The sequence below is a fragment of the Scomber scombrus genome, chromosome 20 (assembly GCF_963691925.1).
Source record: "Scomber scombrus chromosome 20, fScoSco1.1, whole genome shotgun sequence".
NCBI classification, from domain to species: Eukaryota; Metazoa; Chordata; class Actinopteri; order Scombriformes; family Scombridae; genus Scomber; species Scomber scombrus.
In genome coordinates this window covers 23,449,365-23,462,385 of record NC_084989.1, presented here as the reverse complement: position 1 = coordinate 23,462,385, position 13,021 = coordinate 23,449,365, and the positions used below count along the sequence as shown (strand labels likewise).

General features: G+C 42.0%; 1 protein-coding gene across 1 annotated transcript in view; it reads left to right on the top strand.

Moving 5' to 3' along the window:
* Window positions 1–13,021, top strand: part of si:ch211-230g15.5 (polyhomeotic-like protein 3) — a 37,858-nt gene that overhangs the window by 20,435 nt on the left and 4,402 nt on the right. The window contains 8 exon segments of the mRNA XM_062441340.1: window positions 1,158–1,165; window positions 1,296–1,374; window positions 1,376–1,480; window positions 1,482–2,322; window positions 4,514–4,872; window positions 6,934–7,102; window positions 9,299–9,410; window positions 10,284–10,404. Of these exon segments, the coding sequence (XP_062297324.1) occupies window positions 1,158–1,165; window positions 1,296–1,374; window positions 1,376–1,480; window positions 1,482–2,322; window positions 4,514–4,872; window positions 6,934–7,102; window positions 9,299–9,410; window positions 10,284–10,404 (1,794 nt within the window).

The window sequence follows — 13,021 nt, the reverse complement described above, 5'->3', positions numbered from 1 at the left end:
CCTTCCTCTTTTCCTCCCTCCCTCCCTCCTTACTCCTTTCCGTCCTCCATCCCCCATTCCTTCCTTCTGTCCTTCCTTCTTTCCTTCCTCCCTTCCTTCTTTCCTCCCTCCCTCCTTCTCTCTTTCTTTCCTCCCCCTACCTTCCTCCCTTCCTTCTTTCCCTGTCTTTCTTTCGTTCCTCCTCCTTTCCTTCCTTGTTCCTCCCTTCCTCTTTTCCTTTCTCCCTCCCTCCCTTCTACTTTCTTTCCTTCCTTCCTTCCTTCCTTCCTTCCTCCCTTCCCTCCTTTCCTTCCTTCCTTCCTCCCTCCTTCCTTTCCTTCCTTCTTCCTCCTTTCCTTCCTTCTTTCCTTAACTCGAGGACAAGTCAAGTTCATTCACTGAGTCATGAATAAAATATGCAATTCTGCTAAAAGAAGCTGAAAATAATAATTATATAACTTTTACTATCACACCTCCAAAAACAACACAGATCTTTAATTAAAGTGAAAGCATCACCAACGTCAGCACCTTTCACCACTCTTGTGTCTAATATAGTTTATACACTAAAAGTTCAGTTAACTAGTTTTATAAATGAATCTATGAATGTGTAAATATTTTTAGTTTCTACATCACACTCGTTGATAGAAGTTGAAAGTTAGGAAGGAAGGAAGGAAGGAAGGAAGGAGGGAGGGAGGAGAGAAGGAGGAAGGGAGGAAGGAAGGAAGGAAGGAAGGAAAGAAGGAAGGAAGGAAGGAGGGAGGGAGGGAGGGAGAAAGGAAAAGGGGAAGGGAGGAAGGAAGGAAAGAAGGACAGAGGAAGGGAGGAGAGAAGGAGGAATGAAGGAAGGGAGCGAGGAAAGAGAGAGGAAGGAAAGAAAGAGAGAAGGAGGGAGGGAGGAAGGACAGACGGAAGGAAGGAAGGGAGGAAAGAAGGAACAGTCATAACAGATAGGTGTAAGTTACTGGACCGTGTTTGGTTCCAATCCTCAGAGAAACTTTCCTCCTTCAGCAGATGAATGTAAACAAACTCAGCACAGAAAGAGAAGAAGAAGAGACGTTCCTCATTTTCACCTGGATTTAAACTAACAACTTGTTTCTAAACACATCTCTGCTGCACTTTCTCACACATTCTCCTCCTCTCTTCTCTCTCTTCTCATCCTGCAGCTCTCTACTCTCCAGTCCGAGCCGTCCCTCTGAGACCCAGACTTCACTCTCCGCGAGCGGCGTCCCCGAGGCAATCCTCGACCCTCCAGCCAATCGCAGCCGCTCCCGCCGCTCAGCCTCTCCCGTCAGCCGGCCGTCGGCGGGACCGAAGAGCGTGCTCGGTCCCGGCCAATCGCAGCACGGCTCGCTACCTGTGACCAACCCAGTGTCAGCTACTTCTCATTTCGAGCCCGTCGCCGTCCGCAGCGAGGCAGCTGCAGATCATCGCTCTCTCCTCGGGCCGCCAGCCGCAGCCCGGCACCTACAGCCACGCTCCGGTGCAGCCGGTCGTAAGCCTTGTCTGAGCTGTCCGGCCAATCAAAGCGAGCTTTGAGCAGTGACGAAGTGCTTCCTCTTCCGTTAAATCCATCGTTGCCAAAAACGACGTCTCCTCTGTCCTCGCCGCCTTCCCTCCTGAGTCCGGCCTCACCGCCGAGTCAGGCCGGACCTCAAACTCAAACTCTGGTTCAGAAAGGAGGAGGAGAGGCGAAGGAGAGCGAGGAGCAGCGAGAGAAGGGGCGAGGGGTGAGACAAGGAGTCGGGGATGAAGGAAGCGTCAGACAAGACCTGCGGAAGGAGAGAGACGACCAAAGAGAGAAAGGAAAGGAGGAGAGGCAGAGGCTGGCGGCCGAGAAGGACGGAAGCCTCGTTAGTCCAAAAGAGAAAGAAGCCGAAGCTGGAAGAGAAGAAGAAAAGATGGAGGTGACGGAGGAAGGACAGACTGAAAGAGAGAGAGGAGAGGAGAAGTGTGAAAGAGAGAGTAGTGAGGAGAAGAAGATGGAGGAGGAGGAAGAGGAAGGAGAGACAGCCATGGACCAGTCCGAGAACACGAGCAGTCCGGTTCTCAACCAGCACCAGAACATAGATCTGAACCTGACGCCTGTCGCTGTCAAAGACTTAAACAAAGAACCAAAACCCATCCTGGGTCTCATTTCAGCTCCAGTTCCTGTCCAAAACCCAGCTCCTATATCGGTGCCAGTGTCAGTACCTGCTCCAGTCCCGGTCCCGGTACCGGTGCAGGTCCCGTTACCGGAGCCGTCTGTCCAGAGTCAGCGGCTGCCGGAGCTTCCTCGAGACCTGCAGCCGGCCAACCAGGAGGACTTCTGTGAGAACATGTCGACCCAATCAGACAACCAGTCAGGTACCTTCAGCTTCTCTACAGTTTATTTCACCTTTTTATTATTATTATAAATATACATTCACCTTTAAATTAGCTTAGTTGTTCCAGTTTCATGAAGCTTTTAGGGCTGAGCGATATGGACAAAATCAAATATCACAATATTTTTGACTAAATACCCAAATATTGACATTTTGTGACAATATTGGAAAAGGTCTGGGCAATAAATCAATATTATATCAACTTTGTGATATTTAATAGATATCATCTTAGATTTTGAACATTATAATATCATGATATGGAGTGTATGAAGTGTCTTTTCCTGCTTTTAAAGGCTGCATTACAGTATAAATGTAATTTTCTGAGCTGAACAGACTCTGTTGTATTATCTGCTTTTATCCACTTTGTCATTATATCCACATTACTGATGATTATTTATCCAGAATCTCATTGGGTAAATATTGTGTGAAAGCACCGATAGTCATTCCTACTTTATTGTCCAAATATCGATATCAAGGTATTTGGTCTAAAATATCATGATATTTGATTCTGCCCATATCTCCCAGCTCTATAGAGGAATACTGGTATTGGTAGGAACGACTACTGCTGCCTTTAAAACTATAAAAATAAAACAGAAAGAAAGACACAAAGAAACACTTTAATCTAAGATGATATCTAGTCTCATATTACAATATCGATATATTACACAGAGCTAGTTTCAGGTTGTGATTAACATCATATTTCTGACTAAATAACTCAATATTGACATTTTGACACAATACTAGAATACTTGAATGACTACTGATGCTTTCACACACAATGAGATGTTTGATACATAATCATCAGTAATGTGGATTTAATGAGTAAGTGGATAAAAAGTAAATAAGAGAACAGCTGGAAAAGTCTGATAAGTTCTGTAATGCAGCTGATAAAACAGAAAAAAGACTTGTGTCATATCACAATATTATGATATCCAAATTCTAAGATGATATCTAGTGTAATATCAGGATATTTATATACAGACATACTGTGCAGACCTAGTTTCAAGGCCTGATTTAACATCATGATTTAAATGCTTTTCTGGAGCCTGATTGTCAAAGATGAGATTTTAGACGTTTTTTAACATAAAGGTTAAATTACTTAAAACTGTGATTATACAACTTTGATATAAAATAAAATAATCAATAATAAACTAAATGTCTCTGCAGGCTGGTTTTTATTAAAAAAAGCAAAAAGGTCTGAATTCAGTTTAATAAACATGCTGCTTTGTGAACTGATGAGAAGCTTAAAACCAGCAGTGTCGTCTTTTAACTTATGAATTATTAATATAAAATGTAATTACTTCACTTAAGCACGAATGATTGAAACAAAAAAAGAAAAAGAAATTGCTTCATGTGTCAGCTTGTTTCACGTACAGTTTTAAATATAAATGTTATTATACGTCTTTGGAGTAGTAAAATGAATATTAGAAGCTTTTCATTCTTTGGTTATTGAGAAATATTGATCAGTTTATGAGGTCATCCGTCAGCTGATCAGATCTCAAGATGACATTTAACCCTCCTGTTGTCCTCGAGTCAAGGAAGGAGGAAGGAAAAGAGGGAGGAAAGAAGGAAAGAAGGAAGAAAAAGAGGGAGGAAAGAAGGAAGAAAGGAGGGAGAAAGGAAAAGAGGGAGGAAGGAAGGTAGGGAGGAAGAAGGAAGGAAAGGAGGAAGGAAGAAGGAAGGAAAGGAGAGAGGAAGGAAGGAAGAAAGAAAGGAGGGAGGAAAGAAAGATAAGGAGTGAGGGAGGAAAGAAGGAAGAGAGGAAGGAGAGGAAGGAAGGAAGGAAAGAAGGAGGGAGGGAAGAAGGAAGGACAGAAGGAAGGGAGGAAAGAGAGAGGAGAAAGAAAGAGAGAAGGAGGGAGGGAAGAAGGACAGAAGGAGGGAGGGAGGGAGAAAGGAAAAAAGGGAGGAAGGAAGGGAGGAAGAAGGAAGGAGAGGAAGGAAAGGAGGAAGGAAGAAGGAAGGAAAGGAGAGAGGAAGGAAGGAAGAAAGGAGGGAGGAAAGAAAGAGAGAAGGAGGGAGGGAGGGACAAAGGAAGAGAGGAAGGAAGGAAAGGAGGGAAGAAGGACAGATGATGTTGATTATTTTCCTGCTTCACATTTTAACAGCTTATTATTTTTTACAGCTTATTGATCTTTATTATTCTAATTATTGATAACCTCTCCTCCCTGCAGCTCTGTCCAGCCTCTCCTCTCAGTCTCCGCCCTCCTCGCCTTTCATCGTCCCCTCGACAGACAACCCGCCCCCCCTTCTGCTCCCCCCCGCTCAGCCCGACCACCCGGCCGACCTCAGCCTGCCGCAGCCCGAACCCGAAAACACGGAGAAGACGACGGACGGCGAGTCGCAGAAGCAGCAGGTGGCCGAGGCGGAGACGGAGGAGGCGGAGCTCATCGGCCAATCGGAAGACGAGTCGGAGAGCTGCAACCGACCAATGAGCGTTCCCTGGGAGCCAAAGGCGTGGCCGGAGGGTCGACAGGTCCTGACTCACCTGGTGGAGGGGTTCGTCATCCAGGAGGGGCTCCAACCGTTTCCTGTACGCACACACTCACAAACACGAGGCTCCACTCTGAAAAATGTATTTATTTATCCTTTTTTTATTTTATCACATCACACTGACGAGCTGGAGGCAGAAATATAACTGTTTAAAAGCTGCTGAATATATATAATGTTGATGTTGATTCATATGTGAGTGTTACTGGAGGGAGGAAAAGAAGGAAGGAAGGAAGGAAGGAAGGAAGGAAGGAAGGAAAGGAGGGAGAAAGGAAGGAAGGAAGGAAGGAAGGAAGGAAAGGAGGAAGGAAAGGAGGGAGGAAGGAAGGAAGAAGGAAGGAAAGGAGGGAGGAAGGAAGGAAGGAAGGAAAGGAAGAAGGAAGGAAAGGAAGGAAAGGAGGGAGGAAGGAAGGAAGGAAAGGAGGAAGGAAAGGAGGGAGGAAGGAAGAAAAGGAGGGAGGAAGGAAGGAAGGAAAGTAGGGAGGAAGGAAGGAAAGGAGGGAGGAAGGAAAGGAAGGAAGGATGCAGGAAGGAAAGTAAGCAGGAAGGATGCAGGAAGGAAGGAAGGTAGGGGGGAGGAAAGAAAGAGAAGGAGGGAGGAAGGAAGGAGGGAAAGAAAGAGAAGGAGGGAGGAAGGAAAGGAAGGAAGGAGGGAAGGAAAGAAGGAGAGGGGGAGGAAGGAGGGACAGAAGCAAGGAAGAAGGGGGGATGGAGGAAGGAAAGAAGGAACAGTCAAAACAGACGGGGTCAATTTAAACCCGGGAGAACGACACAAAGGTTAATTTAAGTTTCTGCTGTTTAATCGACTTTAGATCAAAACTATTTATGACATTATTTCTGAAATATCTTGAATTAAGCAGAGAAATAAAACTGTTTAAAAGCTGCTGAATATATATTTTGTTGATGTTGATTCATATGAGAGTGTTACTGTGATATTGTTTTTAATAGTTCAGAGTCATCAGACACACTCAGACTAAATATGGGATATCTCTTTATCTCCTGTCCACATCCTGCACAGACTAGCTTTGCAAATGTAGCGCTGGAGCCGACTTCTCATCTGCAAATTATCTGTAAAATCAGTTTTAGCCGTGATCTGACTCACTAATATGTGATTTGTGTGTAGTTAAATCTGCTCTGATTGTTGAGCAGTGCAGGTTCAGTGACGATGCTTTCAGAAATAATGTCATAAATAGTTTTGATCTAAAGTCGATTAAACAGCAGAAACTTAAATTAACCTTTGTGTCGTCCTCCAGGGTTTAAATTGACCCCGTCTGTTTTGACTGTTCCTTCTTTCCTTCTCTTTCCTTCCTCCATCCCCCTACCTTCCTTCCTTCCTCCTTTCTTTCCTTCCTCCATCCCCCTTTCTTCCTTGCTTCTGTCCTTCCTTCCTCCTTTCTTTCGTTCCTTCCTTCCTCCCTCCTTTCCTTCCTTCTTCCTCCCTTCCTTTCTTCCTCCCTCCTTTCCTTCCTTCCTTCCCTCCTTCCTTCCTTTCCTTCCCCCTTCCTTCCCTCCTTCCCTCCTTCTCTTTTTTTCCTCCCCCCTACCTTCCTTCCTTCCTTCCTTCCTTCCTTCCTCCCTCCCTCCTTCTTTCCTTCTTCCTCCCTTCCTTCCTTCCTTCCTTCCTCCCTCCTTTCCTTACTTCTTCCTTCCTTCCTCCTTCCTTCCTTCCCTTCCTTCTCCCTTCCTTCCCTCCTTCCTTCCTTTCCTTCCCCCTTCCTTCCCTCCTTCCCTTTTTTCCCTCCCCCCTACCTTCCTTCCTTCCTTCCTTCCTTCCTTCCTCCCTCCTTCTTTCCTTCCCTCCTTTCCTTCCTCCCTGCTTCTCTTTCTTTCCTCCCCTCTACCTTCCTTCCTTCCTTCTTTCCTGCGTCCGTCCGTCCTTCCTTCCTCCTTTCCTTCCTTCCTCCCTCCTTTCCTTCCATCTTTCCTTCCTCCTTCCTTTCCTTCCTTCCTTCCTCCATCCTTTCCTTCCTTCCTTCCCTTCCCTTCCCTTCCTTCGAGTACAACAGGAGGGTTAAATACTTGTGGCACAGTGTTGTATGCAGCAGAGTAAAAAGCTCTTTTCACGTCTTTAATGCATCATGTTGTGTTTCTGTTCATCGTGCAGGTGAACCGCTCGTCCCTGCTGGTCCCAGATCAGGTGACCAAACCGCAGGAAGTGAACGGGACCAATGGGAAAGCAGCGCTGCCGGCGACGCAAAGTGAAACCAACAAACAAGCCGAACCCTCGACGGACTCAGAGGACGAGGGAGGAGACACAGACGACCCAGGCAGAGGTAAGAGTCCTCTCAACTAGTTAGTGTATAAACTTTAACACGACGGCGTTTATCAAGTCTTCATGAATGTAGAAAATAAACAGAAGGTCTCAAACTATTTGGGATTTATGCAACATGATGACAAGTTATTTATGAAAACACTCCTACACACACTGTTACAGTCTCATCATCATCAAATAATCAACAAAACACTGAATAAAAGTAATAAAGAAAAACGTTTATTTTAAAGTAAAAGTAAATAAAGTCAAAGAAAAAGTCCTTTAAAGTTCTCAAAATCAAAGGTGACGTCTTCAAATGTCTTAATTTAGTCAAAAAAAACCCAAAATATTCAGTTTATTTTGATGTATAACACAGAAAAAGCATTAAATCATCAGAGTTTGTTCTTTTTTTTTTGCTAGAAATTGACTCAAAACATTAATTTGATTATCCACATACAGTAGTTGTCAATTAATTTACTGTTGATGGACTAAAGCTGCTTTTATAAAACATCTGGACGGCAAAAAGAAACAAAAAGTCTGACCCAGCCAACGACTCCCCCACATCTCCGCTGCATTTTAACCCTTACATACCTTACACTTACTATTCAGGGGTCATATTTGACCCATTTTAACATTTGAGAGCTGTAAAAACACCATATGCACATTTCTTTTAGCCAGTTTCTTCCTGATGTGACCCTGAATATACAAAAATGGAAATAAAATACATCATTTTTTTCATTGTTTGTGCAGCTGATTGTTTTATGCAGATGTCCAAATTTGACCTAAAATTCAAAAACTGGCATTTAAACTACTAAAACTTTTATAATAATCTATTAAAAAAATCATAAAATAGTGATAAATAAAAAGAATACATTTCATTAAAGAGTAATTAAACCTTTATTAATGACTGATGAATGAGAATTAGTGTAGAGACTTAATTATGAGTCACATTATGAACAGTATGTAAGGGTTAAACATGCGTTTTCCAATAAATTGACCTATATTTGGGAGTTTAAATGGTTAATTTCTCACCTAAAACAATGTTAAAACTTAATAAAATCACATATTTCCTGCCTTATGTCACCTTATCTTATTTTTATATAACATCTAGTTGCAAATTAAGTTGTGGAGGACAGAGAATTACGATTACCGTCCTGCTATCGTCCACTAAAAAAGAAATTCAGTTTGTCTGAGTCTATGCAGCATTGTATAGTATAGTATTAGTAATTGTCACGTTGTTCCTCTTACACAATGAGGAACAATGAAATCATCAGTGTACAGATTTTAAAACCATACTCAGCAGTAACTTAAAGGACAGTCTGAGAATCTGCTGACACCAAAAAAACCCACCACATTTCTGACAAATCTCCATGAAACAAGCCGGTTTTACCCGAAACTAACAATAACTGCACCATAAGCACAAACAGTACTGTGTTATAAGTAAAGGTCAAAGTTGGTGTGGCCCAATTCAAGCAGTATTTAAAGACTCTGTAAAGTGAATTCAGACATTTTTCTTCTAAACACATTAAATAGGTCATAAATGTATTTCTAAAAAAGGTGTAAAAAGCATTTCAACCATTTAGATTTGAATTGTGGAGCTAGGCTTAGTATCAACCCGCCCCTGCTGCTGTAGAGGTATAAATACATTCAGCACACACTACTACTACAGTCTACAGTTAGCCAGTTAGCTGAGTTAGCCGCCGAGCTAGCAGCCAAGTTAGCCGCTGAGCTAGCCGCCGAGCTAGCAGCTGAAAGCTCTCAGACCTAGCGTCCATGTTTCTGGTAGAGGTGGTGACTTTGATTGACAGGTGGCACTTGGTAGGGGGCGGGGCTTCAGTGGACTTGGCAGGCACTCCCACAGCGTTTGGGAGAAGAGATAAAGGCTGATTTTTACACAACTTTGAAGCCTAATTTCATATATTTGGTGATTTTTTTAATCATTCAAATTTGGCAGGGTGGTTAACAACACACTTTTCTGTGGTATGTCAAACTCAGAACACATATTTATTTTTACTTTACACAGACTTTAATGTACAAATGTCTCAAATTTTAACCATGATACTGAAATAAAAAGAAACTTAGAAACAAGAATGAGCCGGTTGGACTGTAATTATAAACAGATTCTTCTCTTTTTGTATTTTTTTAGATCAAATTAATACTTTTGTGCATGTTTAATGTCTCTCAGTTGAACATGTTTTGTCTGCTGCACACCTGACAGGGTCGGGCCACAGGGACCGAGCGGTGCTGCACTGTCAGTTCTGTGGGAAACGAGGCCACGCACACAACTTCATGCGGTCCAAACGCTTCTGCTCCACTTCCTGTGCACGCGGGTGAGATATGATTTCATTTCCTCAGACGCAAATATAAAGAGAGAGAGAGAGAGGTATAAGGGGGAGGGGGGGAGAGGGGGGGAAGGGAGAGGAGAGGAGGGGGTTGGGCAGTGAGAGTAACATGCATCATGTGACTTTAAGATGTAGTTTCGCATGTGAGGCGGAGTTACGTGTTCAGAGCAGGGTTTGCTTTTTTATTTCAGTTTAGTTTTATTAAGTTTTTTGTCTTAGTTTTAGTTTTTCAGGTAATAGGAGGAAAGATTCGATTAGTTGAAGCTGTAAAGGATGAAATAATGTCTGATACTGAGGTCAAATGAGCTGTGTTTGTTTATCTCAACAAGTCAAACTGAACATAATACAGTAAAAATGGAGAAAATGAAAAGAAAACTAAAAAAAAGCTGATTTTATCTGCAATTCAGTTTAGTTGTAGGTAGTTTTTTGCATTGTTCATTGTAGTTTTGTTTTAGTTTTAGTCTTAGTTGTAGTTTTCCAGGTATTAGAAGAAGTCAAACTGAACAGGATACATTGCAAAAAGGGAGAAAATGAAATGACAACAACAACAAAGCTGATTTTACCTGCAGCTCAGTTTAGTTTTAGTTTGTTTTGCTTTGTTCATTCTAGTTTTTATTACAGAACTTTTTATTTCTATTTCAGTTAAGTAAATTATTTTGTCACTGCTTGTCTTAGTTGTAGTTAACTATAATAACCCTGGTTCAGACTGCAGCAGAGCAGGCAGGATGTGGTGTGCGGCCATGTAGAAACACACAGGTGTCAAATACAGATATGAGTGTGAATCAAAGCAGCAGAACGAGGAACTATCACCTCGACTCTTGACACTCTTTGTGTCTCACTCTCTCTCTCTCTCTATGTCAGGTTTAACGTTCGTCTGACGAAGCGTCTGCGGGCTCTGAGCGCAAGCAGCCGGTCCGAGAGGCCCCGCCCGGCGCTGAACAGGGCGGAGTCGGTTCCTGGGAAACCTCTGTTACTGCGGCTGGTAGGCAGACCGAGCTGACCGCCGCTTTCAAACACTTCCCTTCACCGCACTGACAGCTAGAGTTCACTTTGCAGCGTCGGTGCAGTGGACATCTCAGTCTGACATGTCTGAACCACATTTACCTCAATTAAAGACTGATCAACATAACAACTTATTCTTTTAATAGTCTTTTAATACAGTGGCCCTGAAAGCTCAACACACAGCAGAAGTTGGTGCAACACAACTCTGACATATCATCTTTTTACTTATTTACTTATTTCCACATCCAGCAGTTACTGATCAACATTATCATTCATTAGTTCATCGTGTTTCTGTCCACCTGCTGAATGTAAAGTCCAATATTCTCTCTCATAGCTCTGTTTTTACTCTCTACCAACTTCCTGAGGGAAATATCTAAATGCTCCACTCTGTTCACCAGCTAGTCTACAGATAACTGTGTCTGTTAGCAGGTAGTGTACAGTGGCAACGTCGCCATGACAACCAAAAGTAAAGTTGTATAGTTGAGTTCCAGCTCATCATAACTGCCAGTGACCTCATGTGGCAACAAATCTGTCGCCATGACAACCAAAAGCAAAGTTCCGGAATCTTTCGGAAAGAGCGAATGACAGAGAGGATGATGTCATAGAAATATATGTTCTAGATACTTTAACACATTACACAGTAAAAACAGCAGGATTCAGCAGTGAAGGAAACAGTTTAACCATCACAAATGTTCTTCAGATGGGGGAAACTCATCTTTAAAAACTAATTATTATATTTTTTAATAGCTAGAATTACTTTTTTTTATAATGTAGTGTAGTGTAATGTGAAAACTCAGACAAGTGTGAACATCTCTGCAGCTTTATGAAGCTGTTTATTCTCATTTAGCTTCTAGTTTTTAGTTTTTAGGTCAATATTTGGTCTAGCAGCTAAAGAGCAGCTTTATCTCTGAAAACGACGCTATGAGAGCTCTGAGAGTTAACCAAGAGAGTAAAGTTGCAGCAGGACAGCTAAATAATGAACTGAAACTCAACTATAAAGCTCCATAAAGCAGAAGAGGAGCTGCAGAGTCTCTGTTGGTTCATTACTAGGAGTTAAAAACAGATTACACAGCTCATACTGATTACAGCCACTTTAAAGTATAATTTAAAACCACTACATGTGCATATTTTTTATGTGACTTAAGCATTTTTAAAGAGCAACTTAACACTACCTGAAAATATTGTTTTCAGTGTTTTTAACTTTTCACGTGGCTGCAGAAAAATGAGACAATCCCAATTCTCTGTAGGTTCATCACTACGAGCCACACACACACACACACACACACACACACACACACACACACACACACACACACACACACACACACACACACACACACATAACACACACACACACACACTACGCTACTGTTATTTTATACATTATTGATATAGTAAATATGCATTGTAGCTGCTTTAAGATGCTGTGTGTTAAGCTTTTAGGGTAGTTTAGTGTACAAAATGTTAAAATGCCCATTACTAGTAGAGGTCTCTCAAAGTTCAGTTTTGGACCTGATGAAAAACTACTCAAACCTGCCATGCACGACTCGAGGAATATTAAACTCAACCCAAACTGTGATCCAGAACACCAACAGCGGCCAAAGCTTGATGCTCCAAAAACTACAGCAAGAGCAACAATACCCATCATTTATCCTGCATTTAACAGACTTTATCTGCCAAATACACATTTCTCTCCTGTGATATTGATGTTGATACACTACATGATTGGATCTGATAGTCAGCTTAGATCAACCAGGATATTTGACATATTGACACACTTGAGACCTTCAGTGATTTAAAAAGGGACCTGATCTAACCTGATTAAACTGAATATCATTTGGAGCAGCACAAATTTGGTCTTAATTTGTTAGAAATGACACTTTTAATCACAAGTTACCAATCTCAAGGTGATTATAGTCTTTAAAACAGACAAACAGCCCAAATATACACAATTTACAATATGAAACAGAGAAAAGCAGTGAAATCCTCACATTTGAGAAGCTAAAACCAGATAAAGTTTGACATTTTTTGCCTGATAAATGACTTTAAATGTAACTTTCTGTTCAGTTTATCCACTAATTGTCTCAGTAGTATTCTTAACGCCCACACAGACCCGCAGAAGTTACAGACAGAAGAGAGAAAACAAAGCTTACATTCAGAAAACAAAACCATCAACCTGTAACATTTAGTATGTTGAAGTGATACTCACTCTTCACGCCTCTGCAGACATGAAAGGTGGCTGTACGTAAGTGCAGCTGATGTCAGCTATGGCTACCAAAGGTGACAAGAAATGCTTTAAAGTTTAAAAAAAAGAAAAAAGACAAGAAGTGTCAAAAACCTCCACAGAAACTTAATAAACTTCTCCTGCAGCTTAATCCATCTCTCAGCTGGCCTCCTGTTTGCACAGTGTGTGAAAACTGTTTTATGTTTGGGGCCAAAAATGTGTCTAAAATATCTAACAAGCAGCCATGAGTTAGTGGATGTGAAGTGTGGCGGCCATGTTTGTTTCTGGAGCCAGAATTTGGGCTAAGAGGTGAAAGCTCAGGTGGATTGACTGACAGGCAAAGACACCTGTCAATCAAGCAAACATGAGCCTA